The 16,647-nt window shown below is 44.2% G+C and overlaps 2 protein-coding genes across 14 annotated transcripts in view; one reads left to right on the plus strand and one right to left on the minus strand.

Annotated features, from left to right (window-relative positions):
- MROH8 (maestro heat like repeat family member 8) overlaps positions 1-13,906 on the plus strand; it is a 77,476-nt gene extending 63,570 nt beyond the window's left edge. Inside the window, exons 18-23 of one of the 5 annotated variants that reach the window (XR_007729328.1) lie at positions 796-951; positions 2,472-2,594; positions 4,840-4,939; positions 6,270-6,335; positions 12,247-12,462; positions 13,719-13,906. Coding sequence is in view for 4 of the 5 variants with exons in the window: in XM_050807036.1 (XP_050662993.1) it covers positions 796-951; positions 2,472-2,594; positions 4,840-4,939; positions 6,270-6,335; positions 12,291-12,439 (594 nt within the window). In the remaining variant the exon portion in view is untranslated. Of the gene's footprint in view, positions 1-795; positions 952-2,471; positions 2,595-4,839; positions 4,940-6,269; positions 6,336-12,246; positions 12,463-13,718 lie in introns of those variants that run through there. The other 4 variants (XM_050807036.1, XM_050807033.1, XM_050807032.1 and 1 more) reach the window with 4 other exon arrangements.
- Positions 1-16,647, minus strand: part of MANBAL (mannosidase beta like) — a 634,273-nt gene that overhangs the window by 201,068 nt on the left and 416,558 nt on the right. The gene's annotated exons all lie outside the window — the stretch shown is intronic.

Genomic DNA, 16,647 nt, shown 5'->3' on the forward strand with positions numbered 1-16,647 from the left:
AGAAACTTGCTAAGGTACTACCCTGCTTTGTGATGGGGAAGGGGAAAACATTCTTTCCCTTCAAGAACTATCAGAACTGGGTCAAGATGGTGGATGATATTTATGTCCCTGTCCCAAATCCCATATATTTCTCAAGAGGAAATACATGGAGCACAGTGACAGCATCCTTGGAAGAGTAAAACATACCAAGGCTGGGATTTCAGATTTCCGCAAAACAGCCTGTGTGAATGGTTCCTGCCTGTACCAGGCACAAGGTTTGCTGACTACAGGTGAGACTGTGTGCATCTCTCACTTGTAGAGTGAGAAAACAAGTAGTGCCAAAGCAGCAAGTCTTACTGTGTCCATATATATATGACAGGGAGGGAGATGGAGGCTTGCTCTGTTGCCCAGGCTGGAGTGCAGTGGTGTGATCTTGGCCCACTGCAACCTCCGCCTCCCAGGTTCAAGTGATTCTCCTGCCTCAGCCTCCCGAGTAGCTGGGACTACAGGCATGTGTCACCACGCCCGGCTAACTTTTGTATTTTTAGTGGAGACGGGGTTTCCCCATATTGGCCAGGCTGGTCTTGCACTCCTGACCTCAAGTGATCTGCCCACCTCAGCCTCCCAAAGTGCTGGGATTACAGGCGTGAGCCACTGCGCCTGGCCTGTGTGCACGTATATTTTATTTCTTGCCCTCAGCTACATACAGCTAAATAGCGTCATACCAGGACTGGCTTTTCACCCCCTCCCAAGTTCTTACAAGCTAAGCATGCACACATTCAGTGAGTTGCTTCCCTTTGTCTACTCCCTTCCTAGGTGAGACCTGATGTTCATCGTTTCTCCATGACTCTCTTTGGAGCCGCCATAAAGTCTGTAAAAAACCCAGATAAGAAGAGTGTAGAGAAACAAGTCCTGGACAGCTTGGTCCCACTACTTTTGTATTCTCAGGATGAAAATGATTCAGTAGCTGAGGTAATGCCTACTGTTGGGGTCTCTCATCCCTCAATGACTTCAAATTCAGAGCCAACGCTGCAAAGAAAAGAAGCATTCATATATATATATGTATATGTGTGTGTGTGTGTATATATGTGTGTGTGTATATATGTGTGTGTGTATATATGTGTGTGTGTGTATATATTTTTGAGACAGGGTCTCTGTCACCCAGGCTGGAGTGCAGCGGTGTGATCTCAGCTCACTGCAACCTCCACCTCCTGGGTTCAAGCAGTTCTCCTGCCTCAGCCTCCCAGGTAGCTGGGCTTAACAGCTGTCCACGACCATGCCTGGCTAATTTTCGTATTTTTAGTAGAGATGGGGTTTCGCCATGTTGGCCAGGCTGGTCTCAAACTCCTGACCTCAAGTGATCCACCTGCCTTGGCCTCCCAAAGTGCTGGGATTACAAGCATGAGCCACCGCGCCTGGCCTGACATTTCAATTTTTCATTATTACAGTGCTGCAATTATTTTACCTATTTCCTTGTGCACGCATATGAGAGTTTCTTGAGGGCATAAACCCAGAAGTAGAGTATCTAGGTGTCTTTAACTTTTTATTAGATATTTATAAATCACTAAATATAGTGGCTGAAGTAATTTATATGCCCATCAGTAGCCAAAGGAATTCTTATGGCCCAAACATCTAGTGGACCTGAGATAAAATACTGGCTTGGAGATTCATCAGAGGTGTTGCATGGTGCATGGGTGGCATTCTGAGAACAACGAACTTGCTAAATTTTGCTCAAGGATGTGGATCAGGAAGAGATCAGTCCTCTGGAATTCCTTCCTTCCAACCCAGAGATGCCACAAGGACAGAAGTCAGGAGCTGCACTTCCTTTGTAGAGTGACAGAAAAATGGCATAGGAACAGTTAAGTGGAGGTGGGCGCTTCATCTCTAGGGCACACGGTAATGGGAACTCCTGCCCAAACCTCTGGTCTAGGGATTGCATCTGCAAGCTGTCACTTTTGCCCAGCACCAGTGGTTTCTACATTCTCCCCAGAACCCTAGGGTTTTTGTGGATTCCATGTAAGGACTATTTGGGGAAGTTGGAGGAGGAGGAGGAGGGCAGGATTCTAGTTCCTTTCTGCCCTTCTCTCTTTTATCAGCTTTTCATATTGCACTTTAGTACTAGTTTTATTGAAGAAAGATTACCTCTGTTTAAAAATGAGGCTGGGCATGGTGATTCACGCCTGTAATCCCAGCACTTTGGGAGGCCAGGGTGGGTGGATCACCCAAGGTCAGGAGTTCAAGACCAGCCTGGCCAACATGACAAAACCCTGTCTCTATCTAAAAATACAAAAATTAACCAGGCGTGGTGTTGGGCACCTGTAATCCCAGCTACTCAGGAGGCTGAGGGAAGAGAATCGCTTGAACCTGGGAGATGGAGGTTGCAGTGAGCCAAGATGGCACCACTGCAGTCCAGCCTGGGCAACAGCACGAGATTCCATCTCAAAAAAATAAAAATGTTTGAAAATGCTGATCTATGATCATCTCTTTCACAGGAGAGCAGGCGAGTCCTAACTATATGTGCCCAGTTCCTGAAGTGGAAGCTGCCCCAAGAAGTGTACTCTAAAGATCCCTGGCACATCAAACCTACTGAAGCAGGAACAATCTGCAGATTCTTTGTATGTGAGCAATAATGGCTTTGTTAACTCTTTAACATACTGAGAGACCTATTTTCTTCTGACACACTGTTTAATGACAGAACATGGCATACAATAAATATTTCCCATTTCTTTTCACATCAGCAGTTGATATCTATGAGCAGTTTTTTGGTTTTTTTGTTTGTTTGTTTGTTTGTTTTTTTTTTTTTTTTTGAGATGGAGTCTCGCTCTGTCGCCCAGGCTGTAGTGCAGTGGCGTGATTTCAGCTCACTGCAAGCTCCGCCTCCCGGGTTCACGCCATTCTCCTGCCTCAGCCTCCTGAGTATCTGGGACTACAGGCGCCCGCCACCGTGCCCAGCTAATTTTTTGTATTTTTAGTAGAGATGGAGTTTCACTATGTTAGCCAGGATGGTCTCAATCTCCTGACCTTGTGATCTCCTCGCCTCGGCCTCCCAAAGTGCTGGGATTACATGCGTGAGCCACCACGCCCGGCCTATGACCTGTTTTTTATTGTGGATCTATGTTTCTATAGTTCCCTCCCAACTGAGTCACAAATTTAATTTCGATTGCTACCCTTAGTCACGAAAAGACTGGTGGACTCTTTGGAGCCCTTCTAACATGGGTCAGAGGCTACAAGGTCAGGTTGATGCTGAAAAAGTTACTTATGGACTGAATTGAAATGGAGTTATATATTGCTTTTATAACTATCTTGAATCCTTTCCTTGACTAGAACGGATTGTTTTACTGTCCATCAGGGCATGTCCAGGGAGTCCCAAGCAAGGGCTGCTGTGCAGTGTGGCCATGCAGCATGATGGCAGCATGCCACTTGTTCTGCCAGGACCCAGATGGTGTCATTTCTCTTCATGAACTCCACAGAAGCTACTGTGGCTGATCCCAGGGTCAAGCTTGAGCCCGGGCAGCCTCCACAAGCCCATCCATGGTTTTCTAGAAGCTGACCCTAGAACCACCTAGCAGACCCTAGGAATGACTGACTATTCCCAGGAGTCTCCCATATGTACCACCTCTTTAGGACCCACAGAAGCTTTCTCTGATCAGACTTGCAGTGCCCTTGTGTCGGGGATTCCATTAGGGATTATCTGTCTGATCTCCACCCAAACCTATAGCTGATGCACTGATGACAGCATTTACAGAAGAAAATTTGGTGCTGTCAACTACAAGTTGTCCATGTTAATTATGCCATAAGTTCTATCAAAATAAATCCTATTTTCCCCCTCCTATTTTTTTTTTTTGAAACAGAGTCTCACTCAGTTGCCCAGGCCTTGGCCTCCCAAGTAGCTGGGATTACAGGCCCACACCACCATGTCTGGCTAAGTTTTGTATTTTTTTAGTAGAGCTGGGGTTTTGCCATGTTGGCCAGGCTGGTCTGGAACTCTTGACCTCAGGTGATCCACACTGCTCTACCTCCTAAAGTGCTGGGATTACAGGCATGAGCCACCGCACCCAGCCTCCCCCTCCTATTCTTGAGGTGCCGTCCCTATACAAGATCCACTGAGAGGTGCCTTCATTCACCCAAAAGCCATGACAGGCCATAGAGAACCCGAGGATTAAAACTTTCTGAGGGGGCCAGGTGCAGTGGCTCACGCCTGTAATCCCAGCACTTTGGGAGGCCGAGGCAGGCGGATCACAAGGTCAGGAATTCAAGACCAGCCTGGCCAATATGGTGAAACCCTGTCTCTACCAAAAATACAAAAAAGAAAATTAGCTTGAGCACCTATAGTCCCAGCTACTCGGGAGGCTGAGGCAGGAGAATCGCTTGAACCCGGGAGGTGGAGGTTGCAGTGAGCCAAGACTGCGCCACTGCACTCCAGCCTGGGTAACAGAACGAGGCTCATTCTGAAGAAAAAAAAAAAAAAACTTCCTGAAGGGAGCCTGCAAGCTAGCAAGGGAGATAAAACCTCGATGTAAAAAAGTGCGTGCCAGGAGAGGAATACCTGCAAAATGCTCAGAGCAGGGTTAGGTCAGGCAGGCAAACAGTCAGGGACAAGCTCATAGGGAGGCAGAACTCAAGGTGAAGCTTAAAGAACAAGACTTAAATACAGAGAAGCCAAGATGGGACATTCACAGGATTTAGAATAACTTGGTCTAGGGGCTTGTTATTCTGGTATAATACTCATTCAGCAACTGTAGTTATTTCAAACACTACTGTACTCTTTCTGATAGAGTCTCCAACCCCAGAAACTATGGTAAGTCTGATCAAAAGAGTGCTGCTGCTTCATTACTTTATACTTATTTTTTCCCCACTTAGGAAAAAAAGTGCAAGGGGAAAATTAACATCCTAGAACAAACACTGATATACTCCAAGAATCCAAAACTTTCCGTCAGAAGATCAGCAGTCTTGTTTGTAGGTACAAAGAACGCCCTTTCATTCCTATAGTCACTTTTGTCCTATACTTTCCCAAATTGTGTTGGCAAGCATCTCTTCTTTTTTTCTTTTCCTTCTTCCTTTCTTTCTTTCTTTTTTTTTTTTTTTTTTTTTTTTTGAGGAGTCTCACTCTGTCACCCAGGTTGGAGTGCAGTGGCGTGATCTCAGTTCACTGCCACCTCCATCTTCCGGATTCATGTGATTCTCTTGCCTCAGCCTCCTGAATAGCTGGGATTACAGGCACCTGCCACCACACCTGGCTAATTTTATTTTTATTTTTATTTTTATTTTTATTTTTGAGAAAAGTCTCGCTCTTGTCCCCCAGGTTTGAGTGCAATGGCTTGATCTCAGCTCACTGCAACCTCTGCCTCCCGGGTTCAAACAATTCTCCTGCCTTTGCCTCCCAAGTAGCTGGGATTCAGCTGCCTGCCACTATACCCTGCTAATTTTTGTAACTTTTAGTAGAGACGGGGTATCACCATGTTGGCCAGGCTGGTCTCGAACTCCTGACCTCAGGTGATCCACCCGCCTCAGCCTCCCAAAGTGCTGGGATTACAGGCATGAGCCACTGCATCCGGCCTAATTTTTGTGTTTTTAGTAAAGATGGGACTTCACCGTGTTGGCCAGGCTAGTCTTGAACTCCAGACCTCAGGTGATCCACCTGCCTCAGCTTCCCAAAGTGCTGGGATTACAAGCGTAAGCCACCACACCCAGTCAGTATCCCCATTTTTATGTATGTATGGTGTGGGGGTTTTATATGTGTGGGCAGGGGTGGTGGTTTGAGACAAGGTCTCACTTTGTTGCCCAAGTTGAAGCACAGTGGCACGATAATGGCTCGCTGCAGCCTCAACATCCTAGGCTCAAGCAATCCTCCTACCTCCCTCAGCCTCTTGAGTAGCTGGGACTATAGGCATGTGCCACCATGCGCAGCCGATTTTTTTTTTTTTTTTTTTTTAAGAGACAAGGTCTTGCTACATTGCCCAGACTGGTCTTAAACTCCTGGGCTCAAGCAGTCTTCCCGCCTCAGCCTCCCAAAGTGCTGGGATTACAGGCGTTAGTCACCGTACCCGGCTGTGAGTCACTGCACATGGCCAAGTATCCCCATTCTTTATGAAGATGACCTTGGAAAAAGGGGCTCTGCTACCTATAGGTAACTACCAGGCACGTGGAAGCCCAGTTTTTGGAATCTGCTTAATTATCAGAAGGCTGATTCCACCAGCTGCTTAGATGTCTTAATGATAAAAACTTTTAGATATTCATTTCCCAGAGCAAAAGCCAGATCACAGTACTCATTGACTTTATCCTGCCTTTAGGCCTTTTATCGAAGTACATGGATCACAATGAGCTCAGGAGGATGGGTACTGACCGGATAGAGGATGGTAAGTGATAACAGTCCTTGAATTTGGGGTGTACCCATATTTTGGAAGGTATCTGAGGCAGCCGCTGTGGGAAGGCTTTATAGCAGAGCTGAGACCCTGAGCTCTAGAAAACCTGGCTTTTGTAGCAGGAGTGCTATTGGTGATTTCAGCTGAATGACAGTCCCATTCCAGTCCAGTTTCCCTTTAGGAAAGGACATGACCCTATTTGTCTGGAAACTAGCTTTGATGAGTCTTGGGGACAGTTCCTGAGCCTTGTCTGTCAGCAAATAAGACATTACCTAGAAATACTATCTTAGGAAATTATGATGATTCCTCACAAGTACCACAGAGATGACTGCAGCACTATTTTCTATAAGCAGTTGTCCTGTAACGTAGGTAGGACTTGGTAATAGAGATGCTTTATAGTCACATTTTTCTTTAATTTTTTTCTTTAATGTTTTTCTTTCAAATCCCCTGTTCTGAGACACAGGCATTCTTTTTTTTTCTTTCGAGACGGAGTCTTGCTCTGTCGCACAGTTGAGTACAGTAGCCTGATATCGGCTCACTGCAGCCTCCACCTCCCAGGTTCAAGTGATTCTCCTGCCTCAGCCTCCTGAGTAGCTGGGATTACAGGCACGTGCTACCACGCCCTGCTAATTTTTGTATTTTTGGTAGAGATGGGATTTCACCATATTGGTCAGGCTGGTCTCAAACTCTTGGCCTCAGGTGATCCACCCACCTCAGCCTCCCAAAGTGCTGGGATTACAGGCATGAGCCACTGCGCCCGGCCAAAACAGGCATTCTTTATTCCCACTAAGAAGTAGTCCTACCATTAGAAAATGCCATATGATGCTGTCTTACAATCCAAAATTATTACTTGCAGAATCTAATCAAAATCCTGAGCAATTCATTACTTATAAAATAAAAACATAACTGGTGAAACGGCTAGCAGCTAAAGTTTATTTAAGAAAGATCATGCCACTTTTCTCTAAGGTCTCCCACTTCCTCACAGATACCAGAAGCAAAGAAAGGAGGCTGGGTGCAATGGCTCACACCTGTAATTCCAGCACTTAGGGAGGCTGAGGTGGGAGGATTACTGGAGCCCAGGAGTTCAAGACCAGCCAGGGCAACATAGTGAGACTTCGTGTCTCTCTCTCTCTCTCTCTCTCTCTCTCTCTCTCTCTCTCTCTCTATATATATATATATATATATATATATATATATTTTTTTTTTTTTTTTTTTTTTTTTTTTTTGAGATGGAGTCTCGCTCTGTTGCCGAGGCTGGAGTGCAGTGGTGCAATCTCAGCTCACTGCAGCCTCCACCTCCTGGTTTCAAATGATTCTCGTGCCTCAGTCTCCCAGGTAGCTGGGATTACAGGTGCCCGCCACCATGCCTGGCTAATTTTTATATTTTTAGTAGAGATGGGTTTCTCCATGTTGTCCAGGCTGTTCTTGAACTTCTTACTTCAGGTGATCCGCCTGCCTCAGCCTCCCAAAGTGCCAGGATTACAGGCATGAGCCACTGCACCTGGCCTCTATTAAAAAAAGAAAATTAGTCGGTGTGGTGGTATGTGCCTGTGGTTCCAGCTACTCAGGAGGCCAAAGCGGGAACATTGTTTGAGCCCAGGAGGTCAAGGCTTCAGTGAGCCGAGACTGCACCACTGCACTCCAGCCTGGGTGACAGAGTAAGATTCCGTCAAAGAGAGAAAGAGAGGAAGAGAGGAGGGAGGAGGGAGGGAGGAGGGAGGGAGGGAGGGAGAGAGGGAGGAAGGGAGATTATTCCAAGGGATAGGATTCTACGTGGCTGATTCTGTTCAAATAAAAGGAAATTATTTTCTAATCTAAAAGGGGGACGAAACTTCCTTTTCCATTCAAAAGTTATCTATATGAAAGATCTAGGCCAGGCGCGGTGGCTCAAGCCTGTAATCCCAGCACTTTGGGAGGCCGAGACGGGCGGATCACGAGGTCAGGAGATCGAGACCATCCTGGCTAACACAATGAAACCCCGTCTCCACTAAAATTACAAAAAAATTAGCCGGGCGTGGTGGCGGCGCCTGTAGTCCCAGCTACTCGGGAGGCTGAGGCAGGAGAATGGCGGGAACCCGGGAGGCGGAGCTTGCAGTGAGCCGAGATCGCGCCACTGCACTCCAGCCTGGGCGACAGAGCGAGACTCCGCCTCAAAAAAAAAAAAAAAAAAAAAAGAAAGATCTAGAAAATATATATAATTATGTGCATATAGATTAGAATGAACCATATGTGATTAACATTTCATGTTCTGTGGAACATGGCCAGGTGTGGTGGCTCACGCCTGTAATCCCAGCACTTTGGGAGGCCCAGGCAGGTGGATCACCTTAGGTCAGAAGTTCAAGACCAGCCTGGCTAACATGGTGAAATCCCCTCTCTACTAAAAATACAAAATTAGCCAGGTGTGATGGCACATGGTGCATGCCTGTAGTCCAGCTACTCGGGAGACAGAAGCAGGAGAATCACATGAACCTGGGAGGCGGAGGTTTCAGTGAGCCGAGATGCGCCATTGCACTCCAGCCTAGGGACAGAGTGAGCCTTCATCTCAAAAAATAATAAATAAATAAATAAATAAATAATGAATGTTCTGTGGAACATGTGGACAGACCTCAATGCAACAAGTGAAAGAAACTACAAACTAGTGAAGTGTTACATTTTGGAAGCAAACAAGATGAATTTAAAGGCAAAACACTGCTTAATAAGTATAAAGCTCCAAATTATGAAGAGGTCTTGAGCGTTTTTGAGAGCTTGGAGAATTATACATAAAAAAGAGAACCTGGCCCGGCATAGTGGCTCATGCCTGTATTCCCAGCACTTTGGAAGGCTGAGGTGGTAGATCACCTGAGGCCAGGAGTTCAAGACCAGCCTGGCCAACATGGCAAAACCCCGTCTCTACTAAAAATACAAAAATTAGCTGGGCATATTGATGTGCACCTGTAATCCCAGCTACTCAGGAGGCTGAGACATGAGAACTGCTTGAACCTGGGAGGCAGAGGTTGCAGTGAGTCAAGAACGTGACACTGCACTCCAGCTGGAGCAGCAGAGCAAGACTCTGTCTCAAAACAAAAAATTAATTAAATAAATAAAATAAAAATAAAAAAGATCCTTTTCTAGGTATGATACCAAAGGCATATCCATAAAATAAAAGAATGGTAGATTTGTCTACATCAAAATTTTAAAAACCAACTTTGAAAAAGAGAGAAATAGTTAAAAGTGAAATGCAAACAATAATATGAAGGGAAATATTTGCAACATGCTAAAGGGTTAATACCCTTAAATCAAATTAGAAATCCTCAAAAGAAAAGTGGCAAACAATATGAATAAGCGGTTCATAGAATAATTACAAATGGCCAATAAATAGATGAAAGATATTTGATATTACTAGTAATCAGAGGTTTGCAAAATAAATCATGATGAGATGCCAGTATGCGTTTTTCTGTCGAAATGGCAAAGATTACCAATTAATAAACTTCAAGCCGGACACAATGGCTCATGCCTGTAATCCCAGCAGTTTGGGAGGCCCAGGTGGGTGGATCACCTAAGGTCAGGAGTTTGAGACCAACCTGGCCAACATGGTGAAACCCCATCTCTACTAAAAATACAAAAATTAGCCAGGTGTGATTCAAGGAGAATCGCTTCAACCTGGGAGGCGGAGATTGCAGTGAGCCGAGATCGTGCCACTGCACTCCAGCCTGGGTGACAGAGTGAGACTTCGTCTCAAAAAAAAAAAAGAGGGAGATTCTCCTGCCTCTGCCTCCTGAGTACCTGGGATTACAGGCGCCATGCCCGGCTATTTTTTGTATTTTAATAGAGATGGGGTTTCACCATGTTGGTCAGGCTGGTCTCGAACTTCTGACCTCGTGAGCTGCCCGCCTCGGCCTTCCAAAATCCTGGGATTACAGGCGCAAGCCACCGTGCCCAACCTGACTTATCAATTCTTATTTAGGAATTTAATCTATGAAAATAAGCAGAAATAATTACAGGAATGTTCATTTTAGTGTTATTTAGAATAACAAAAATGGGAAATAATCTAGATTGGAAACAACAGATAATTAAATAAATTATAGCATATTCATATTGTAGAATTATATACAGGTTGAGCATCCCTAATCAGAAAAATCCAAAATCTGAAATGCTGTCCACCCTGAAACTTCTTGAGTGTTAACGTGACACCACAATGGGAAAATTCCATACCTGACCTACCTCATTAGACAAAACACAATCAAGCAGTTGTGGTGGCTCACACCTGTAATCCTAGCACTTTGGGACGCCAAGGCAGGCAGATCATCTGAGGTCAGGAGTTCAAGACCAGCCTGGCCAACATGGTGAAGCCCTGTCTACTAAAAATACAAAAAGTAGCTGGGCGTAATGGTGCGCACCTATAATCCCAGCTACTCAGGAGCCTGAGGCAGGAGAATCGCTTCAACCCGGGAGACGGAGGTTGCAGTGAGCCAAGATCTGTCACTCTGGGTGACAGAGTGAGACTCTGTTTAAAACACACACACACACACACACACACACACACAGTCAAAACTTTGTTTCATGCACAAAACTATTTAAAATATTGTATAATATAAAATTACCTTCAGGGTATATTTATAAGGTGTATATGAAACATAAATGAAATTTGTGTTTAGACTTCAGTCCTATCCCCAAAATATCTCATTATGTATATGCACGTCTTCCAAAATCCGAAACAGTCTAATTTCCAAAACACTTCTGCTTCCAAACATTTTGGATACGGGATCCTCAACCTGAATAGCCATGAAAAATATTATAGAATAATTTCCATTTTATTTATTTATTTATTTATTTTGAAACAGGATCTCAGCCTGTTGCCCAGGCTGGAATGCAGTGGCACGATCTCAGTTCATTGCAATCTCTACCTCCTAGGCTGAAGGGATCCTCCCACCTCAGTCTCCCAAGTAGCTGGGACTACAGGCACAAGGCACCACACCTGGCTAGTGTTTTATGTTTTGATATTATGTAGGCATAGGGTTTTGCCGTGTTGCCCAGGCTGGTTTTGAACTCCTGGGCTCAGGTGATCCACCTCCCTAGGCTTCCCAAAGTGCTAGAATAATTTTTAAATGACTCAGATAAATGATGATGTGGTATCATTAAATAAAACCAGCATTTGCAATTCCTAGGTCATATGGTTCCGTTTGGACAAAAAGTAAAAGCATATATATGTAAATATAAATGTATGAAAAAAAAGACCAGAAAGATATACATTGAAAATAACAGTAGTTACCTCTAGATGGTAGGATTATGGGTGACTTTTCTTCTTGTGCTTACATGTAATATCTAAATTTTCTGCACAATGAACATGTATTTATTTTGTAATATGAAAACATAAAAACTGCTTGGCACGGTAGCTCACACCTGTAATCCCAGCACTTTGGGAGGCCAAGGTGGGCGGATCACTTGAGGTCAGGAGTTCAAGACCAGCCTGGCCAACATGGTGAAACATGGTGAGCCAAGATCGTGTCACTGCACTCCAGCCTGGGCAACAGAAGGAGACTTCATCTCAAAAAAAAAAAAAAAAGAAAAAAAAAAGAAAACATTAAAAACTAAAAGTTTTTTGTGGTTTTTTTTGTTTGTTTGTTTGTTTTTTGTAATTAAAAGAGGATAGTGATGTAAGAGTTACTTCTAGGACCAACACAGGAACTTAGATATTAACATTAGACATGGCTTGGGAGGTCCAGATAATTTGACTTTAGAAAGACTACTTGGAATGTGATTATTGCAGAAGAGTGAAATGTTTGGCAACTCAGAAACCAGTAGGTTTTGTAGATCAAAATTGGAATCAATTCACTGATATATAAACTTTTAGACAGTTGGACCTGTAATCTAAGCTGCTATGGGCATGTAAGCTTTTTGCTATCTAGACCTTCGTTCATTTCCATAGATCTCAGGGGCTTTTACCTCCAACCTGTGTTTGCCTGCCGCTAGATCTGAGAGACCTGCTGTGTGACCCTGAGCCCTCGCTGTGCATCATCACCTCCCAGACTCTGTTACTAGTCCAGATGGCAAGCGCCGAACCAAAACCTAAGCAGAGAGTGAACTGGTTGCAGAAGCTCATGGGCAGGTCCTCTGCCTAGAAACACAAGGCAAGCAACATCAGGTAAAAACCAATCCTTTCAGAAACCACAGAAGTCACTGATGCCAGCCCCCCTTTTTTCAGACTTAAAACAATGCCAGCATTAAGCCACCTCTACCCATTTAATTACCTCCAACGTGTTTTTTGCTTTCAAAACCTTGAAGAAGATATAGAGGAGGGCAGTTCTTAGTTTAAAATTGCAGATACAGTTTAAAAATCTACAGAGTTTTTGGCCGGGCATGGTACCTCACGCCTATAATCCCAGCACTTTGGGACTCCAAGGCAGGCAGATCACTTGAGGTCAGGAGTTTGAGACCAGCCTGGCCAACATGATGAAACCCCGTCTCTACTTAAAATACAAAAATTAGCTAGGCATGGTGGCAGGCACCTGTAATCCCAGGTACTTGGGAGGCCGAGGCAGGAGAACCGCTTGAACCCAGGAGGCAGAGGTTGCAATGAGCCAAAGTCACGCCACTGCATTCCAGCCTGGGTGACAGAGTAAGACTCTGTCTCAAAAAAAAAAAAAAAAAAGTTCACATCTTTTTTTGTTTGTTTGTTTGATTTCTTTTAGAGATAGGGTCTCCCTCTGTCACCCAAGTTCAAGTGCAATGGCATGATCACAACTCACTAACCTCGAAGTCCTGGCCTCCTGCCTCAGCCTACTAAGTAGCTGGAACTACAGGCACATATAACCAACCATACCTGTTAAATAGCCCTTCATGCTGTTGTCTCCATCTCAGAAAATAAGATAGCCCTTAACTGCTACAAACCGTTCTTTGTCAAATGGGAAAGGCAAAACAGAAACAAGAGCTAATATAGGTGATGTTAGGGTTTGCCTATATCTACATCTTCTGCCTCCATTTAAATCATAAACTGGATTTTATATTGCACATGCTATCTTACCAAATAGCAGCACAATTATTTGCTCTGTAGATAGAGCTATATTTGGAATAGGCAAAATAATACAGTGGAAATATGAAGTTCAGAGCGTACAGGTCTGGGATCAAATGCCAGCATTATAGCTGACTTTCTGGAAACATTAAAAAAAATTATTTCTCAACTGCAGGTTTATGTAAAAAATGGAGATAGCGTTTTCTAACTAAAGGCTTGTTGAAAGGAATAAATGAAAGAGTATGTGTAAGAGGTATTAGACAGATTGAGCACAGAGTACATATTTAGTGATTGTTAATTCCCCGTCCTCCCCCTTGTACTGGACTCGCACCAGGGACTAAGAACTACAGATGAATAAGCTAATTTTTTTTCTTTTTTTTTTTTTGTAGGACAGAATCTTGCTATGTTGTGCAGGTAGGCTAGTCTTGAACTCATGGCCTCAAGTCAACCTCCTGTGTCAGCCTCCCAAAGTGCTGAGATTACAAGCATGTACCACCGCACCCAGCAGAATTCCAGTCTTGAGAAGCAGGTCAAGGACAGCTTGAAAAGAGATTCTAAATAAATGTTAATGTTACAATGTTAGTATGTCTGCTTAATTGCCAACAATATTAAGAATAAAATAACTTTTTTTTTTTTTGAGACAGGGTCTCACTCATTTACCCAGGCTGGAGTGCAGTGGCACGATGATGACTCACTGCAACCTCAGCCTCCTGGGCTCAAGTGATCCTCCCCACTGAGCCTCCCAAATAGCTGGGACTACAGGTGTGTGCCACCATGCCCAGCTAATTTTTTGTATTTTTGGTAGAGATGGGGTTTTGCCGTGTTGCCCAGGATAGTCTCAAATTCCTGAGTTTAAGTAATCTGCTCACCTTGGCCTCCTAAGTGCTGGGATTACAGATGTGAGCTACCATGCCTGGCCAGCAATCCATTCTAATAGTTTCATATTTAATGATGTATTTTTGTGAAATCCTTTATGGCCCTGTCTTCTTCCTTTTCCTTTCCCTTAAAAACTCCAAGTGGCCAGGTGCAGTGGCTCATGCCTGTAATCCCAGCACTTTGGAAGCCCGAGGCAGGCAGATCATGAGGTCAGGAGTTTCAGACCAACCTGGCCAACATAGCGAAACCCTGTCTCTACTAAAAATGCAAATACCCGGGCATGGTGTCATGTGCCTGTAGTCTCACCTACTCAGGAGGCTGAGGCAGAAGAATCACTTTAACCCAGGAGGCAGAGGTTGCAGTGAGCCAAGATCATGCCACTGCACTCCAGCCCAGGCGACAGTACAAGACTCCGTCTAATAAAAAAAAAAAAAAAAGGAAAAAACCTCCAAACAAGAAAAAAAATCTCTGAATTGGTGTAATGGTAAATATATCCCAATATATCCAAGTTTTCCACTCCTTCTCCCCTTTTTTCCATTTTCATGATTCCCTCTCCTATAACCGATGTCAGATCCTCAAATGGCTCTAGGATAGGAACTATTATTTGTTGAGTACCTACTGTCTGCTTTAAGCATAAATGGAGAAAAATTTCTTACAAGCAGAAATTTTCTGGGAAAAGAGATTAGTTTGTGCTGGGCGACCACTTTTGTAAGTTGCATGTGGAATTGTGGGAGACCCCCAAGAGGAACACTGAACTAATTAGAAATAGTCACCATCAATCTGATTCTCAGGCTCTTGTTTGGTTGAAGAATATACACAGAGAGCCAGAGCTGAGCTATCTAGGGCAATGGAGGGACATTTTGGAGGTGATATGGGAAAAAAAGAAAGGAAATGGAACAACTGGCAGGTGAAGAATGGAAATATCTAATGGTTAATTGCATTAAATTTTTTTTTTTTTTTTTTTCGAGACGGAGTGTCGCTCTGTTGCCCAGGCTGGAGTGCAGTGGTGTAATCTCAGCTTACTGCAACCTCTGCCTTCCCGGTTCAAGTGATTCTCCTCCTGCCTCAGCCTCCCGAGTAGCTGGGACTACAGGCGAGCATCATCATGCCCAACTAATTTTTGTATTTTTAGTAGAGACAGGGTTTTGCCATTTTGGCCAGGCTGGGCTTGAACTCCTGGCCTCAAGTGATCTGTCCACCTCAGCCTCCCAAAATGCTGGGATTACAGGCATGAGCCACCATGCCTGGCCCCCATTTCCCCCAATTCTTTGATATCTGGTTTAAGTATTCTTAGCTATTATCTTTTAGTTAGTGATTTGGATAAAATGCTTTACTTTTTTTAAACATTGTGGTTATGACTAAATAAAAATTGAGTTTGCATTTTTCCAAATTAAAGGAAAAAAAGGTAGCCATAAGGAATCACAAATATGACTAGGGTAGGGTGAGAAAGGGGAGAGTAGCAAATGAAGGCAGAGTTAGACAGGGGACCACCAGACCCTCAGTGCCTTGTAGGCCAGGACAAGGAGCTTGGCTTAACCCTGAAAGAAATGGGGAGTCGCTGGAACATTTTCAAACTTTTGGATTTTTGACAATTGAATAGATTTAAAATATGGTTTTACACTGGCTTAAACTTGCATATATATATTTTTCCTATTAGAAAGGTTGGGGCCGGGCGCAGTGGCTCACGCCTGTAACCCCAGCACTTTGGGAGGCCGAGGCGGGCAGATCACAAGGTCAAGAGATTGAGACCATCCTGGCCAACATGGTGAAACTCCATCTCTACTAAAAGCTACAAAATTTACCGTGGCATGGTGGCGCATGCCTGTAGTCCCAGCTGCTCAGGAGGCTGAGGCAGGAGAATTGCTTGAAACCAGGAGGTGGAAGTTGCAATGAGCCGATATTGCATCATTGCACTCCAGCCTGGGTGACCAGAGTGAGACTCCATCTCAATAAATAAATAAATAAATAAATAAATAAATAAATAAATAAAAGGAAGGAAGGGAGGAAGTAAGGAAGGAAGGGAGGGAAGGAGGAAGGGAGGAAGGAAGGAAAGAAAGAAACAGAAAGGAAAGAAAGGAAAGGAAAGGAAGAAAGAAAAAAAGTTGGGCATCTTTTCACATCTAAAAGCCATTTACATTTGCTTTTCTAAGATTGTATGCAAATCCTTTCCCCGTTTTGTGGGTGGAGAGGCTTTATTAATCTTTGTAACGCACTACTTCTACAGTGCAGACCCAGCTTAAAGATCACCACTTTAGTTTTTCCTCTGAGGAAAAAGAAGATTAAGAATGGTGAGGTCGGCCAGGCACTGTGGCTCACGCCTGTAATCCCAGCACTTAGGGAGGCCGAGGTGGGCAGATCACGAGGTCAGGAGATCAAGACCATCCTGGCTAACACGGTGAAACCCCGTCTCTACTAAAAATACAAAAAAAAATTAGCCGGGCG

This window comes from Macaca thibetana, chromosome 10, assembly GCF_024542745.1.
Source record: "Macaca thibetana thibetana isolate TM-01 chromosome 10, ASM2454274v1, whole genome shotgun sequence".
Taxonomy (NCBI): domain Eukaryota; kingdom Metazoa; phylum Chordata; class Mammalia; order Primates; family Cercopithecidae; genus Macaca; species Macaca thibetana.